At 40.5% G+C, this 13,020-nt stretch overlaps 1 protein-coding gene across 6 annotated transcripts in view; it reads right to left on the bottom strand.

Annotated features, from left to right (window-relative positions):
• The window catches only part of schip1 (schwannomin interacting protein 1), a 1,140,784-nt gene that overhangs the window by 28,555 nt on the left and 1,099,209 nt on the right, over window positions 1-13,020 (bottom strand). For all 6 annotated transcript variants that reach the window (XM_034168281.1, XM_034168282.1, XM_034168283.1 and 3 more), the window contains one exon: window positions 51-168. In XM_034168281.1, coding sequence (XP_034024172.1) covers window positions 51-168 — 118 coding nt within the window. The remainder of the gene's footprint in view (window positions 1-50; window positions 169-13,020) is intronic.

Raw genomic sequence — 13,020 nt, 5'->3', positions numbered from 1 at the left:
TCAAAACTGAGCGTGAGTGCGCGCGTGCGTATGAATGGTGTGTAAAGTACCATTGGAGACAGAGGTGTGTCCAGACTGGTCTCTGTCTTGCTGTCATCTGCATCGCTGTCCTTGTCACTGCCGCTGTCATTGACAAAACAGATCTGTAGGTTCATTCCACTCTGCAGCCTGCAGGGACGAGATGGAAACACACACTAACATTAACATTAATACAAATAAGTGTCAAGGCAGCTGAGTGTGAGCAGCTTCTGCAACAGTTATCAGGAAATCTCACACAATATAGCACTGCTGCTACTATAAATGACCTCTATCAAGTTCAGCAAAACATTGATAGTGGCATGTGTAGTGGATACAGTACAGCTTGGGTTTTAAAGGGATCATACTGCGAAAAATGGGTCTTTATCTAAATTTCATATTTCAAATCAAATCAAATCAATTTCATTTATATAGCGCCAAATCACAACAGTTGCCCCAAGGCACTTCATATTGCAAGGCAAAGCCATACAATAATTACAGAAAAACCCCAACTGCATTTCAGCATGGTGGGATTTTCTTGTTTAACATCCTTAAAGTCCAACAGGTTGACAACTGTGGGTGTAGATATTCTGTTTCCATAAGGATATTTAAAGCATGAAAACGCTCACTTTACATGTCCATGACATGTGTCACGGAATCTATGCAGTAAATGGGCTACAGACATCAGGTGTTCAGTTTTTGTATGCTCAGCTTTGTTTTGAATGTAGGAAGAAGATGTGGCAACAACAGCGTGAATGATGTTGGTATGCCGTTGTGCAGGCGTGACATGAGGGCATGCACCTCTGAGACTTTGTGAGTTGTTGCAGGCTTATTTTGAGGAAGACACAATATCAGAACAAGTGCAAACCCATCCCCAATCCCCATTTGATGGGTTGACAAATGTGTACTGATGTACACACACACACACACACACACACACACACACACACACACACACACACACACACACACACACACACACACACACACACACACACACACACACACACACACACACACACACACACACACAGATCCCCTTCTCACCGCCTCTGGGGAGGGTGGTACAGTAGTGTTCAGAATAATAGTAGTACTATGTAACTAAAAAGATTAATCCAGGTTTTGAATATATTTCTTAGGCCGCAGACAGTTTGTGAGACGACCCCAAACTCTGAATTCTAGCCACAGTTCACAGTGAAGACAGTGAAGCATGCTGGTGCAAGCATCATGATATGGGCATGTTTCTCCTACTATGGTGTTGGGCCTATATATCACATACCAGGTATCATGGATCAGTTTGGATATGTCAAAATACTTGAAGAGGTCATATAGCCTTATGCTGAAGAGGACATGCCCTTGAAATGGGTGTTTCAACAAGACAATGACGCCAAGCACACTAGTAACCAAGCAAAATCTTGGTTCCAAACCAACAAAATTAATGTTTTGGAGCGGCCTGCCCAATCCCCGGACCTAAATCCAATTGAGAACTTGTGGGGTGACATCAAAAAAGCTGTTTCTGAAGCAAAACCAACAAATGTGAATGAATTGTGGAATGTAGTTAAAGAACCTTGGAGTGGAATAACAGCTGAAAGGTGCCACAAGTTGGTTGACTCCATGTCTCGCAGATGTGAAGAAATCATGAAAAACTGTGGTTATACAACTAAATACTAGTTTAGTGATTCACAGGATTGCTAAAAAAGCAGTTTGAACATAATAGTTTTGAGTTTGTAGCTTCAACAACAGATGCTACTATTATTGTGAACACCCCCTTTTCTACTTTTTTTTCACTAATAGCCCAATTTAATAGCCTTAAGAGTGTGCATATCATGAATGCTTGGTCTTGTTGGATTTGTGACAATCTACTGAATCTACTGGTACCTTGTTTCCCATGTAAGAATAAGAAATATAATCAAAACCTGGGTTAATCTTTTTAGTCACATAGCACTACTATTATTCTGAACACTACTGTATGTGTGTTCCCAAGCTTTGGTCCTCCACCAGAGGACCCGGTGTAGTATCTTAGCTGTTCCTAGGACTGCACTCTTCTGGACAGAGACCTGTGATGTTGTGTGTGGAATCTGCTGGAGCCACTCTTCCAATTTGGGATTTACAGCTCCTAGTGCTCCTACTACCACTGGGACCACTTTGGATATATACTAGGGGTGTAATGATACACAAAAATCACGGTTCGGTATGTACCTCAGTTCTGAGGTCACGGTTCGGTTAAAATGGCGTCTCACTAATTTAGAAGATCTTCACTTAGCCTGGAAAAAGAGTCTGTTGCTCTATAAAAAAGCCCTCCATAAAGCTAGGACATCTTACTACTCATCACTTATTGAAGAAAATAACAACCCCAGGTTTCTTTTCAGCAATATAGCCAGGCTGACAAACAGTCAGAGCTCTATTGAGCCGAGTATTCCTTTAACTTTAACTAGTAATGACTTCATGACTTTCTTTGCTAATAAAATTTTAACTATTAGAGAAAAAATTACTCATAACCATCCCAAAGACATATCGTTATCTTTGGCTGCTTTCAGTGATGCCGGTATTTGGTTAGACTCTTTCTCTCCGATTGTTCTGTCTGAGTTATTTTCATTAGTTACTTTCTCCAAACCATCAACATGGCTATTAGACCCCATTCCTACCAGGCTGCTCAAGGAAGCCGTACCATTAATTAATGCTTCGATCTTAAATATGATCAATCTATCTTTATTAGTTGGCTATGTACCACAGGCTTTTAAGGTGGCAGTAATTAAACCATTACTTAAAAAGCCATCACTTGACCCAGCTATCTTAGCTAATTATAGGCCAATCTCCAACCTTCCTTTTCTCTCAACAATTCTTGAAAGGGTAGTTGTAAAACAGCTAACTGATCATCTGCAGAGGAATGGTCTATTTGAAGAGTTTCAGTCAGGTTTTAGAATTCATCATATTACAGAAACAGCATTAGTGAAGGTTACAAATGATCTTCTTTTGGCCTCAGACAGTGGACTCATCTCTATGCTTGTCCTGTTAGACCTCAGTGCTGCTTTTGATACTGTTGACCATAAAATTTTATTACAGAGATTAGAGCATGCCATAGGTATTAAAGGCACTGCGCTGCGGTGGTATGAATCATATTTATCTAATAGATTACAATTTGTTCATGTAAATGGGGAATCTTCTTCACAGACTAAAGTTAATTATGGAGTTCCACAAGGTTCTGTGCTAGGACCAATTTTATTCACTTTATACATGCTTCCCTTAGGCAGAATTATTAGACAGCATTGCTTAAATTTTCATTGTTACGCAGATGACACCCAGCTTGATCTATCCATGAAGCCAGAGGACACACACCAATTAGCTAAACTGCAGGATTGTCTTACAGACATAAAGACATGGATGACCTCTAATTCCCTGCTTTTAAACTCAGATAAAACTGAAGGTATTGTACTTGGCCCCACAAATCTTAGAAACATGGTGTCTAGCCAGATCCTTACTCTGGATGGCATTACCCTGACCTCTAGTAATACTGTGAGAAATAATTCATGCATTTATTTCTTCTAGGCTGGACTACTGTAATTCATTATTATCAGGTTGTCCTAAAAGTTCCCAGAAAAGCCTTCAGTTAATTCAAAATGCTGCAGCTAGAGTACTGACAGGGACTAGAAGGAGAGAGCATATTTCACCCATATTGGCCTCTCTTCATTGGCTCCCTGTTAATTCCAGAATAGATTTTAAAATTCTTCTTCTTACTTATAAGGTTTTGAATAATCAGGTCCCATCTTATCTTAGGGACCTCATAGTACCATATCACCCCAATAGAGCGCTTTGGTCTCAGACTGCAGGTTTACTTGTAGTTCCTAGGGTTTTTAAGAGTAGACTGGGAGGCAGAGCCTTCAGCTTTCAGGCTCCTCTCCTGTGGAACCAGCTCCCAATTCGGATCAGGGAGACAGACACCCTCTCTACTTTTAAGATTAGGTTTAAAACTTTCCTTTTTGCTAAAGCTTATAGTTAGGGCTGGATCAGGTGACCCTGAACCATCCCTTAGTTATGCTGCTATAGACTTAGACTGCTGGGGGGTTCCCATGATGCACTGAGTGTTTCTTACTCTTTTTGCTCTGTATGCACCACTCTGCATTTAATCATTAGTGATTGATCTCTGCTCCCCTCCACAACATGTCTTTTCCTGATTCTCTCCTCTCAGCCCCAACCAGTCCCAGCAGAAGACTGCCCCTCCCTGAGCCTGGTTCTGCTGGAGGTTTCTTCCTGTTAAAAGGGAGTTTTTCCTTCCCACTGTCGCCAAGTGCTTGCTCACAGGGGGTCGTTTTGACCGTTGGGGTTTTTCCGTAATTATTGTATGGCTTTGCCTTACAATATGGAGCGCCTTGGGGCGACTGTTTGTTGTGATTTGGCACTATATAAATAAAATTGATTTGATTTGATTTGATTTTCGATACAGTAAGAACAAAATGCAAAACATTTTGCTTGTTGTTTAAACCAACATTATGTAACATTATACAAACTGGAAAATAAAATAATTGCAAAGTGCTGCCTGGTAATAAGTTAAATAAAATGTTCTCAAATAAATATTATAAAAAATACATTCCTAGTAAACAGGTTTTAACAAAACCTTTCCACAAGTAAAGCATGAAATAAGTCATCAAGAGGGTTTAGAAAGTCACGAGATTTAGCGGGAAAGTCGTCAATTTGGCAACACTGAGTGTAAACACACGCAACGTGAACTCACCTGTGCACAGCCCTGTACCGAACCAAACGTCCCAAACCGAAACAGTTCAATACAAATACATGTACCGCTACACCCTTAATATATACCTACAGTAGTAGCGTGTTGCCTGTGGTGATTCACAGGTTCTAGATTGGGTAGTGTTTATAGCTGACATTTTTCAAGGGTGGTAATAAATTATGTAAAGTTTCTATAATGATTTTAGCTGAAAGTGCAGGAAATTAAAATGACGGATTAATGGTGATATTAACGTCCATTGTTCACTGTTATTTAATATCCCTAATTTCTCCAAGAATATTAGTCCTATCAACGTTCTGTTTTTGTGGCGTTTATCCTTGACACAAAATACATAAGCATACCAAACGCCAAATGTCAGCTCTCCCCAGTTTCTCCATGATCAAAGTTACAAACACACACACACACAGAGGCCACTTGGCTTTCACTATCTCTCTCTCTCTCTCTCTCTCTCTCTCTCTCTCCATATATATACACGAGGGTAGGCTGAAAAGTTCTAAGGCTCACTATAATGCAGTTAATGCATTACTCCTTCATGGGGAGCCTTAGAACTTTTTAGCCTACCCTCGTATGTATATATATATATATATATATATATATATATATATATATATATATATATATATATATATATATATATATATATATATATATATATATATACTCTGCATTTTGCAATGATTACATGGAAACAGATCACTCATGTTTGGTGTTTTTATTTTATATGATATCATATACTACCTCTTGCTTGCCTCTACTGGTGGTTGGCTCTCACTGCGGTATTGTATCACTTCCTGTTCCGGAGCACAGCGGTGTTTTGCTGTATCTGTTAGCTGTTTAATCTGCGCAGTTAGATTGATCTAGTTATCTAGATTACGATTTGTTTCCCAGTGTAATCTTTACGTGCCTTAACTAAAGCACTCCTTCTGCTGAATCACCTCTAAATTATTTACACATTATTCACTTTGCGTGTTTTTAGGAATCCGCTAGCTTAGCGTAGCTACTAGCTCTTAGCTGATTTAGCATGGCGGCTTCTCCTGTCTCTCCCGCACTTTTCTGCTCTGGGTGTGAAATGTTTAGTTATTCCTCGGCCTCCTTTAGCAGTAATGGTACTTGTAATAAGTGTAGCTTATTCGTAGCTTTGGAGGCCAGGCTGGGCGAATTGGAGACTCGGCTCCGCACCGTGGAAAATTCTACAGCTAGCCAGGCCCCTGTAGTCGGTGCGGACCAAGGTAGCTTAGTCGCCGTTAGTTACCCCCTGGCAGATCCCGAGCAGCCGGGAAAGCAGGCCGACTGGGTGACTGTGAGGAAGAAGCGTAGCCCTAAACAGAAGCCCCGTGTACACCGCCAACCCGTTCACATCTCTAACCGTTTTTCCCCACTCGACGACACACCCGCCGAGGATCAAACTCTGGTTATTGGCGACTCTGTTTTGAGAAATGTGAAGTTAGCGACACCAGCAACCATAGTCAATTGTCTTCCGGGGGCCAGAGCAGGCGACATTGAAGGAAATTTGAAACTGCTGGCTAAGGCTAAGCGTAAATTTGGTAAGATTGTAATTCACGTCGGCAGTAATGACACCCGGTTACGCCAATCGGAGGTCACTAAAATTAACATTAAATCAGTGTGTAACTTTGCAAAAACAATGTCGGACTCTGTAGTTTTCTCTGGGCCCCTCCCCAATCGGACCGGGAGTGACATGTTTAGCCGCATGTTCTCCTTGAATTGCTGGCTGTCTGAGTGGTGTCCAAAAAATGAGGTGGGCTTCATAGATAATTGGCAAAGCTTCTGGGGAAAACCTGGTCTTGTTAGGAGAGACGGCATCCATCCCACTTTGGATGGAGCAGCTCTCATTTCTAGAAATCTGGCCAATTTTCTTAAATCCTCCAAACCGTGACTATCCAGGGTTGGGACCAGGAAGCAGAGTTGTAGTCTTACACACCTCTCTGCAGCTTCTCTCCCCCTGCCATCCCCTCATTACCCCATCCCCGTAGAGACGGTGCCTGCTCCCAGACTACCAATAACCAGCAAAAATCTATTTAAGCATAAAAATTCAAAAAGAAAAAATAATATAGCACCTTCAACTGCACCACAGACTAAAACAGTTAAATGTGGTCTATTAAACATTAGGTCTCTCTCTTCTAAGTCCCTGTTGGTAAATGATATAATAATTGATCAACATATTGATTTATTCTGCCTAACAGAAACCTGGTTACAGCAGGATGAATATGTTAGTTTAAATGAGTCAACACCCCCGAGTCACACTGTGAGAAATCTTGGAGTCATTTTTGATCAGGATATGTCATTCAAAGCGCATATTAAACAAATATGTAGGACTGCTTTTTTGCATTTACGCAATATCTCTAAAATCAGAAAGGTCTTGTCTCAGAGTGATGCTGAAAAACTAATTCATGCATTTATTTCCTCTAGGCTGGACTATTGTAATTCATTATTTTCAGGTTGTCCTAAAAGTTCCCTAAAAAGCCTTCAGTTAATTCAAAATGCTGCAGCTAGAGTACTGACGGGGACTAGAAGGAGAGAGCATATCTCACCCATATTGGCCTCTCTTCATTGGCTTCCTGTTAATTCTAGAATAGAATTTAAAATTCTTCTTCTTACTTATAAGGTTTTGAATAATCAGGTCCCATCTTATCTTAGGGACCTCGTAGTACCATATCACCCCAATAGAGCGCTTCGCTCTCAGACTGCAGGCTTACTTGTAGTTCCTAGGGTTTGTAAGAGTAGAATGGGAGGCAGAGCCTTCAGCTTTCAGGCTCCTCTCCTGTGGAACCAGCTCCCAATTCAGATCAGGGAGACAGACACCCTCTCTACTTTTAAGATTAGGCTTAAAACTTTCCTTTTTGCTAAAGCTTATAGTTAGGGCTGGATCAGGTGACCCTGAACCATCCCTTAGTTATGCTGCTATAGACGTAGACTGCTGGGGGGTTCCCATGATGCACTGTTTCTTTCTCTTTTTGCTCTGTATGCACCACTCTGCATTTAATCATTAGTGATCGATCTCTGCTCCCCTCCACAGCATGTCTTTTTCCTGGTTCTCTCCCTCAGCCCCAACCAGTCCCAGCAGAAGACTGCCCCTCCCTGAGCCTGGTTCTGATGGAGGTTTATTCCTGTTAAAAGGGAGTTTTTCCTTCCCACTGTAGCCAAGTGCTTGCTCACAGGGGGTCGTTTTGACCGTTGGGGTTTTACATAATTATTGTATGGCCTTGCCTTACAATATAAAGCGCCTTGGGGCAACTGTTTGTTGTGATTTGGCGCTATATAAAAAAATTGATTGAATTGATTGACTGATATAAAAATAATGTGATAAATATGTTTCCAATAACAGTTCTTGTGTAGTTACAAATACAAATTTTACTTGGGTTTTCACAAATTTTATTTTAAAGCTTTGTCTGTACATCAGTGGTGAATGTTCAATGGAACGATGGAATATATAGTCAGTGGTGACAGTCAGGGGCGGCACAGTGGATAATTGGTTAGCACTGTTGCCTCACAGAAAGAAGGTCATGGGATCGCTTCGCACCTAGAGTTTGCATATTCTCACTGTATTCACGTGGGTTAGCTCCGGGTGCTCCGGCTTCTTCCCACTTCCACAGACATATAGGTTAGAAGAACTGGTGAATAAAAAAAAAAAGAAATTAAGTCATATGCCTACTTTCTATTGATCATATAACCGTTGAATTCAAATGACCTTGAAAGGTTGAACTCGAGGTCATAAATGTTTAGCTCAAACAAACCGATGCCCGTATGGATTAAACATGGTGGAAGGTAGTCGAGGATAGAGTGGTTAAGTATGTGTATATAGGTAAAAAGTTGTACACACAATTTCTTCAGTGTCCAACGACTCTGGAGGCATTTAGTAGTTGAAAACAGTACCCAGATGATGTATTGCCTCCATAGAGCACAAATGGACGACACTACATTATCCTAAGATCAGTGATGTTCCTGCAGCTGCACAGTGTGTCTGTTCCACAATGAATTCCTCAAGACAGATTGATAAATCCACTCTGCACACTGGCAAGAATCTCCCTGATAGTCATTTTTTGATGAGTCAGTATGGATTAAATTAAACTTAATTTACTAAAAAAGTGCTAATTTCACCATGCTTCATTTACGAGGTGGTGTTTGTGGTGGTGGGAGCAGCACAGGGAGTAATGCATTTAAAAAAAATACATCAACACACTGAAGAACTTTAAATAGACAATACGTCTCTTTTAGATCCTCAAATGTGCGAGTCAGTTTTGTATTTTATAATGTAGAGCCAACCCCAATGATTAAATAGCCAGTGCACCCACTGTTTGTTCAAGTCTGTGTTGTGGGTCGGTCTGGGCTTGGTTCCTTGATTTGTCTCTGTGTCTTTTATGTGAGTCCTCGTCCCCTGTCATGTCTGTCCCCCATGGGGTTTTGAATCCTGTGTGTGTGTGTGTGTGTGTGTCTGTGTGTGTGGATGTGTGAGCGTGTGTCTGCCCCCCTGCGTCAGTCGTGTGTGTCTGCATGGGTGTGGGTGTGTATGTGCGCGGTGCACCTGTTCCCTTGGTATGCTTGTGTGTGTGTCTGTGTGTGCATGTGCTCCTGTTGCCCCGTCTCCTGCGTGTGTTTGTTACCTTCGCCCATCCTCTGTGTCTAGTGTGTCTGTGTCCTTCGTGTGTTCATCTGTTTATTTGTAGTCTTCATTTGTTCTGTTGTATTGTAATTTTTAAAATTTATAATTATGTATTTGGTTTTGATTATCGAGGTTTGTCTTCTTTCAGGTTTGTTTTCACTGTATTATCATCCGTGGTTATCTTTTATTTTCTGTGTGGCTTTTGTTATAGTTTGTGGTTCGAGTTATTTATTATTAGTTATTGTTCTACTCACCATTTGCTGTTCTGTGTTTATATTCTTCAATTATTGTCTGTTTAGTTATTCCTCTCTGAGTGTTTCAGTTATTTCATGTGCACCTGTTAGTTCCTCCTTCCGTTTTCCCCTGCACACCTTTTAGTCATTAGTTAGTCTTTATAAGGCACTCTCGTGTGTCTGTCCTTTGCCAGTCGATTATGCTCAGTCCCTCGTTTCCCGTCATGTGTGCTGTCAGTCATCACCTCCTTCCATTGTCAGTAACTGTTTGCCCCCCACTGTGTATGATGATCATCTTTTTTTGGGTTATTTCCTTGTTTAGTTTTTTCACCATCATTCATGTTTTTTTATTCTTGTTGTTCATGTGGGAGTTCCTTGTCACCATTGATATATCACTGCACTTTGGAAAGATTAAACCAACTTGGTTTTGGAATGTAACTCTTTGTGTCCTGGCTGTCCTGCATCTGGGGTCCTATTTGACTCAGTAGTGCGTAAACCTGCAGCTCAGACAGACTGTGTGCAGGCGATGAGCCAGAGCTGTGAGGGGTGTTAAAGCCCCTCCACCATAAAAGCCCCTTAAAGGTCCAGTTTGACAGACATTTTTGAAGATAATAATAATAATAATAATAATAATAATAAACATTCTACTACTTTGAAAAAATAATATATGAATAAAACAAATATATGTCCATCACAATAACGACAGTCTTTCATTTCTGATGTTTACAATAAATCAGTCAAAACCAAACTTGGTTTCAAAGTCAACATGATTAAGATTACATTACTTTATTCTTAATAACAATAATATTGTTGCATATTTAAATAATAAATTATTTAATGCAGTGCATCAGTTTGCTTCTAGATGACAAAATGAAGCATCTAAAAGAAAAGAACACCAGACCTACAGTAAAGCACGGCAGAGGTTCTGTCATGTTGTGGGGATGTTTTGAGGCATCAAATCTATAAAAGAAATTAAAGTAAAAGATTACAATGACATTTTCAAGAGAAATGTTCTTGTTCTTTTGACTGAGTTAAGTCAATGAAAATGTTAAGTTACACTGCTGGAAATTTGACACTTCCATTGAAATACTCAGTGAAAGCATCAACATGACTTGACTGAGTCAAATGAATGCAATAAAAGCCTTTTTTTTTCCCTGTGTGAAGTGAAGGCCTTCTAGCAAGACAGCAATCCAAAGCATGCACAAAAGAATGTTTAAAAAGAAAGGGTGTAGTGTTTTAAACTAACCAGTATTGAGCTCTGAGAAACACTGGTGAGCATTGTTCCACAAAAGATCAGAAAACAACTTGATGCAGATCCAGCCCACTGTGGATCAATATTCTGCTCATCCAGTGCAGTAATTAAAAACACAGCTGATTGATTACACGTCAGAAACACAGATTGTTTTTTCAGGGGAAGCGCCATCAGACAACTCCCTGTAAATCTGAATTCATCACACGTTGTGAAGTATTGATGAGCATCAGCTGGTAAAGCGCGATGACTCCATGTCATGTGCGTTAATGACTCAAGTCTGCCTTCCTATGACTAGGATGAGGAAAGCAGAGCATTTTACCAGTTATTTCATCAGTCACAAAATACAATTTAACACAGTAATATCCATCTTTAAATCAGTCAGAGGGTTCAGCCAAAAAAATGTCTGAATTGTTGCTAATTTAATATCTTAATAGGACTTACAACTGTAACTAATGATTCCTTTCATTATCAATCAATCCGCCATTTATTTTCAAGATTAATCTATTAGTTGTTTGGTCTATTAAATGTCACAAAATTGTGAAAAATGTTGATCAGTGTTTCTCAAATCCTACAAAGACATCCCCAAATGTCTTACTTTAGATATTCAGTTTAATCAGAGAGGAATCAAGAAAGAAGGAAATATTCACAATTAAGATGAAATCAGAGGATGTGCACCTTAAAAACAAATATGTAGCTCAACAAGGACGTGATCAATTTAGGTTCCCCTATGTAGCTTTTTTGAAACCCATATCTTCTTAAATCTGTGTCTGGGAACATTTGATTCAAAGCATTTGATTCAGTTGGTTTGCTGCTCTCTGGGACATCCTGAGAATTTGTGTGATCTCCAAAGAGTTGCTGGACATCATTGCCAGCCCAAACACAGATACTATGAGTGCTGTAGTATGTTCCAGGGGCAGAGACTTTAATTTTTTTCAGTGAAAAATGATGTTCTTCAGGGACATGTTTTGGCTCTGAATCTGTTCAGAACTTGCATGGACTGGGTGTTGAGTTGGGTTTTCGAACCCAGTGCCTTAAGGAGTTGGTTTACAGACCTTGACTTCTTGGCAGACGCTGTGATCTTTGTGGAAGTGAGGAGTCAGAGTGACTGGGGTTTGGGATTGTTGTGGATCAAGGCTAAGTTCCAACCATTCAATAACTTTCTGAATGCAGCCCTCAGAAATGTATCTCAGTGTGGTGAAAGTGTCAAACTCAAAGAGCTACAGCATTAACTTAATCTCAGCAGTGGTGTCTCCTCTTCCTCAACTGCTGAGGTTGAGGGACGGCTTGGAAGACCTTACGGAGTCATGGGGACAGAGATGTTTGGTACCTTTACAGGAGAATAAAGGTACAAGTCTTTAGGGTCCTGGCGCTTGCTGTCTTACTGTATGGTTGTGAGACTTGGACACTAACCAGTAACCTAAGGGGATGACTGGATGTCTTTGATACCAGATGTCTTCAGAGGATCCTTGGGTACTACTGGAATGACTTTGCATAAAAAAAAACAAAACAGCTATTTAGACACACTAAGATGAGGAGTATTACTTGCAGTGTGAGGGAAGGTCAGCTATGACATGTTGGCCATGTGGCGTGTTTCTCTATGCGTGATACACAATATTGGTGTTGCCATGTTGAGAACCCCAGTGGCTGGAGAAGGCCAAGGGTTACTTTCGAATGTTGATGATGGGCTGGTTGTCTCTCTGGGTGCTTGCCATTCAGGGTGGTTCCGTAGTATTATGGATGAGGTGTCAGTGATTTTCAGCACACACTCTCACACCTGACCTGGCCTTCAAACCTTTGAACTGACAAATGATGTATTTTTTTAATCTACTGTGAATGCACATGTACATACAGTGTCATAGATTTGTATGTCTGAATCCACCTACACACTTGCTTGTGTTTTTAAAAAAAAATATGCGCTCTTCCTTGTCTTTATTGTTTACTACACTCATTTTATCACATACTCATTTATCTGTCCATTTTGCACCACTTATTCTGGGCTGGCGGTTGCGGCGGCTGCCCAGAAATCCCTCACTCCATCCACATCCTCCATCCAGTCTGTCTGCCAATCACAACACATTTTTCACACACTAGTGAACAAGACCTAATGACAATTCAACTCTGTGCAGCAACACACTCCCAACCTGGAGGGGGCACTGTT

This window comes from Thalassophryne amazonica, chromosome 4 (genome assembly GCF_902500255.1).
Source record: "Thalassophryne amazonica chromosome 4, fThaAma1.1, whole genome shotgun sequence".
In the NCBI taxonomy this organism is placed as follows: domain Eukaryota; kingdom Metazoa; phylum Chordata; class Actinopteri; order Batrachoidiformes; family Batrachoididae; genus Thalassophryne; species Thalassophryne amazonica.
Note: the sequence above shows the minus strand (reverse complement) of the source record. Positions and strands in the feature narration are given on the sequence as shown.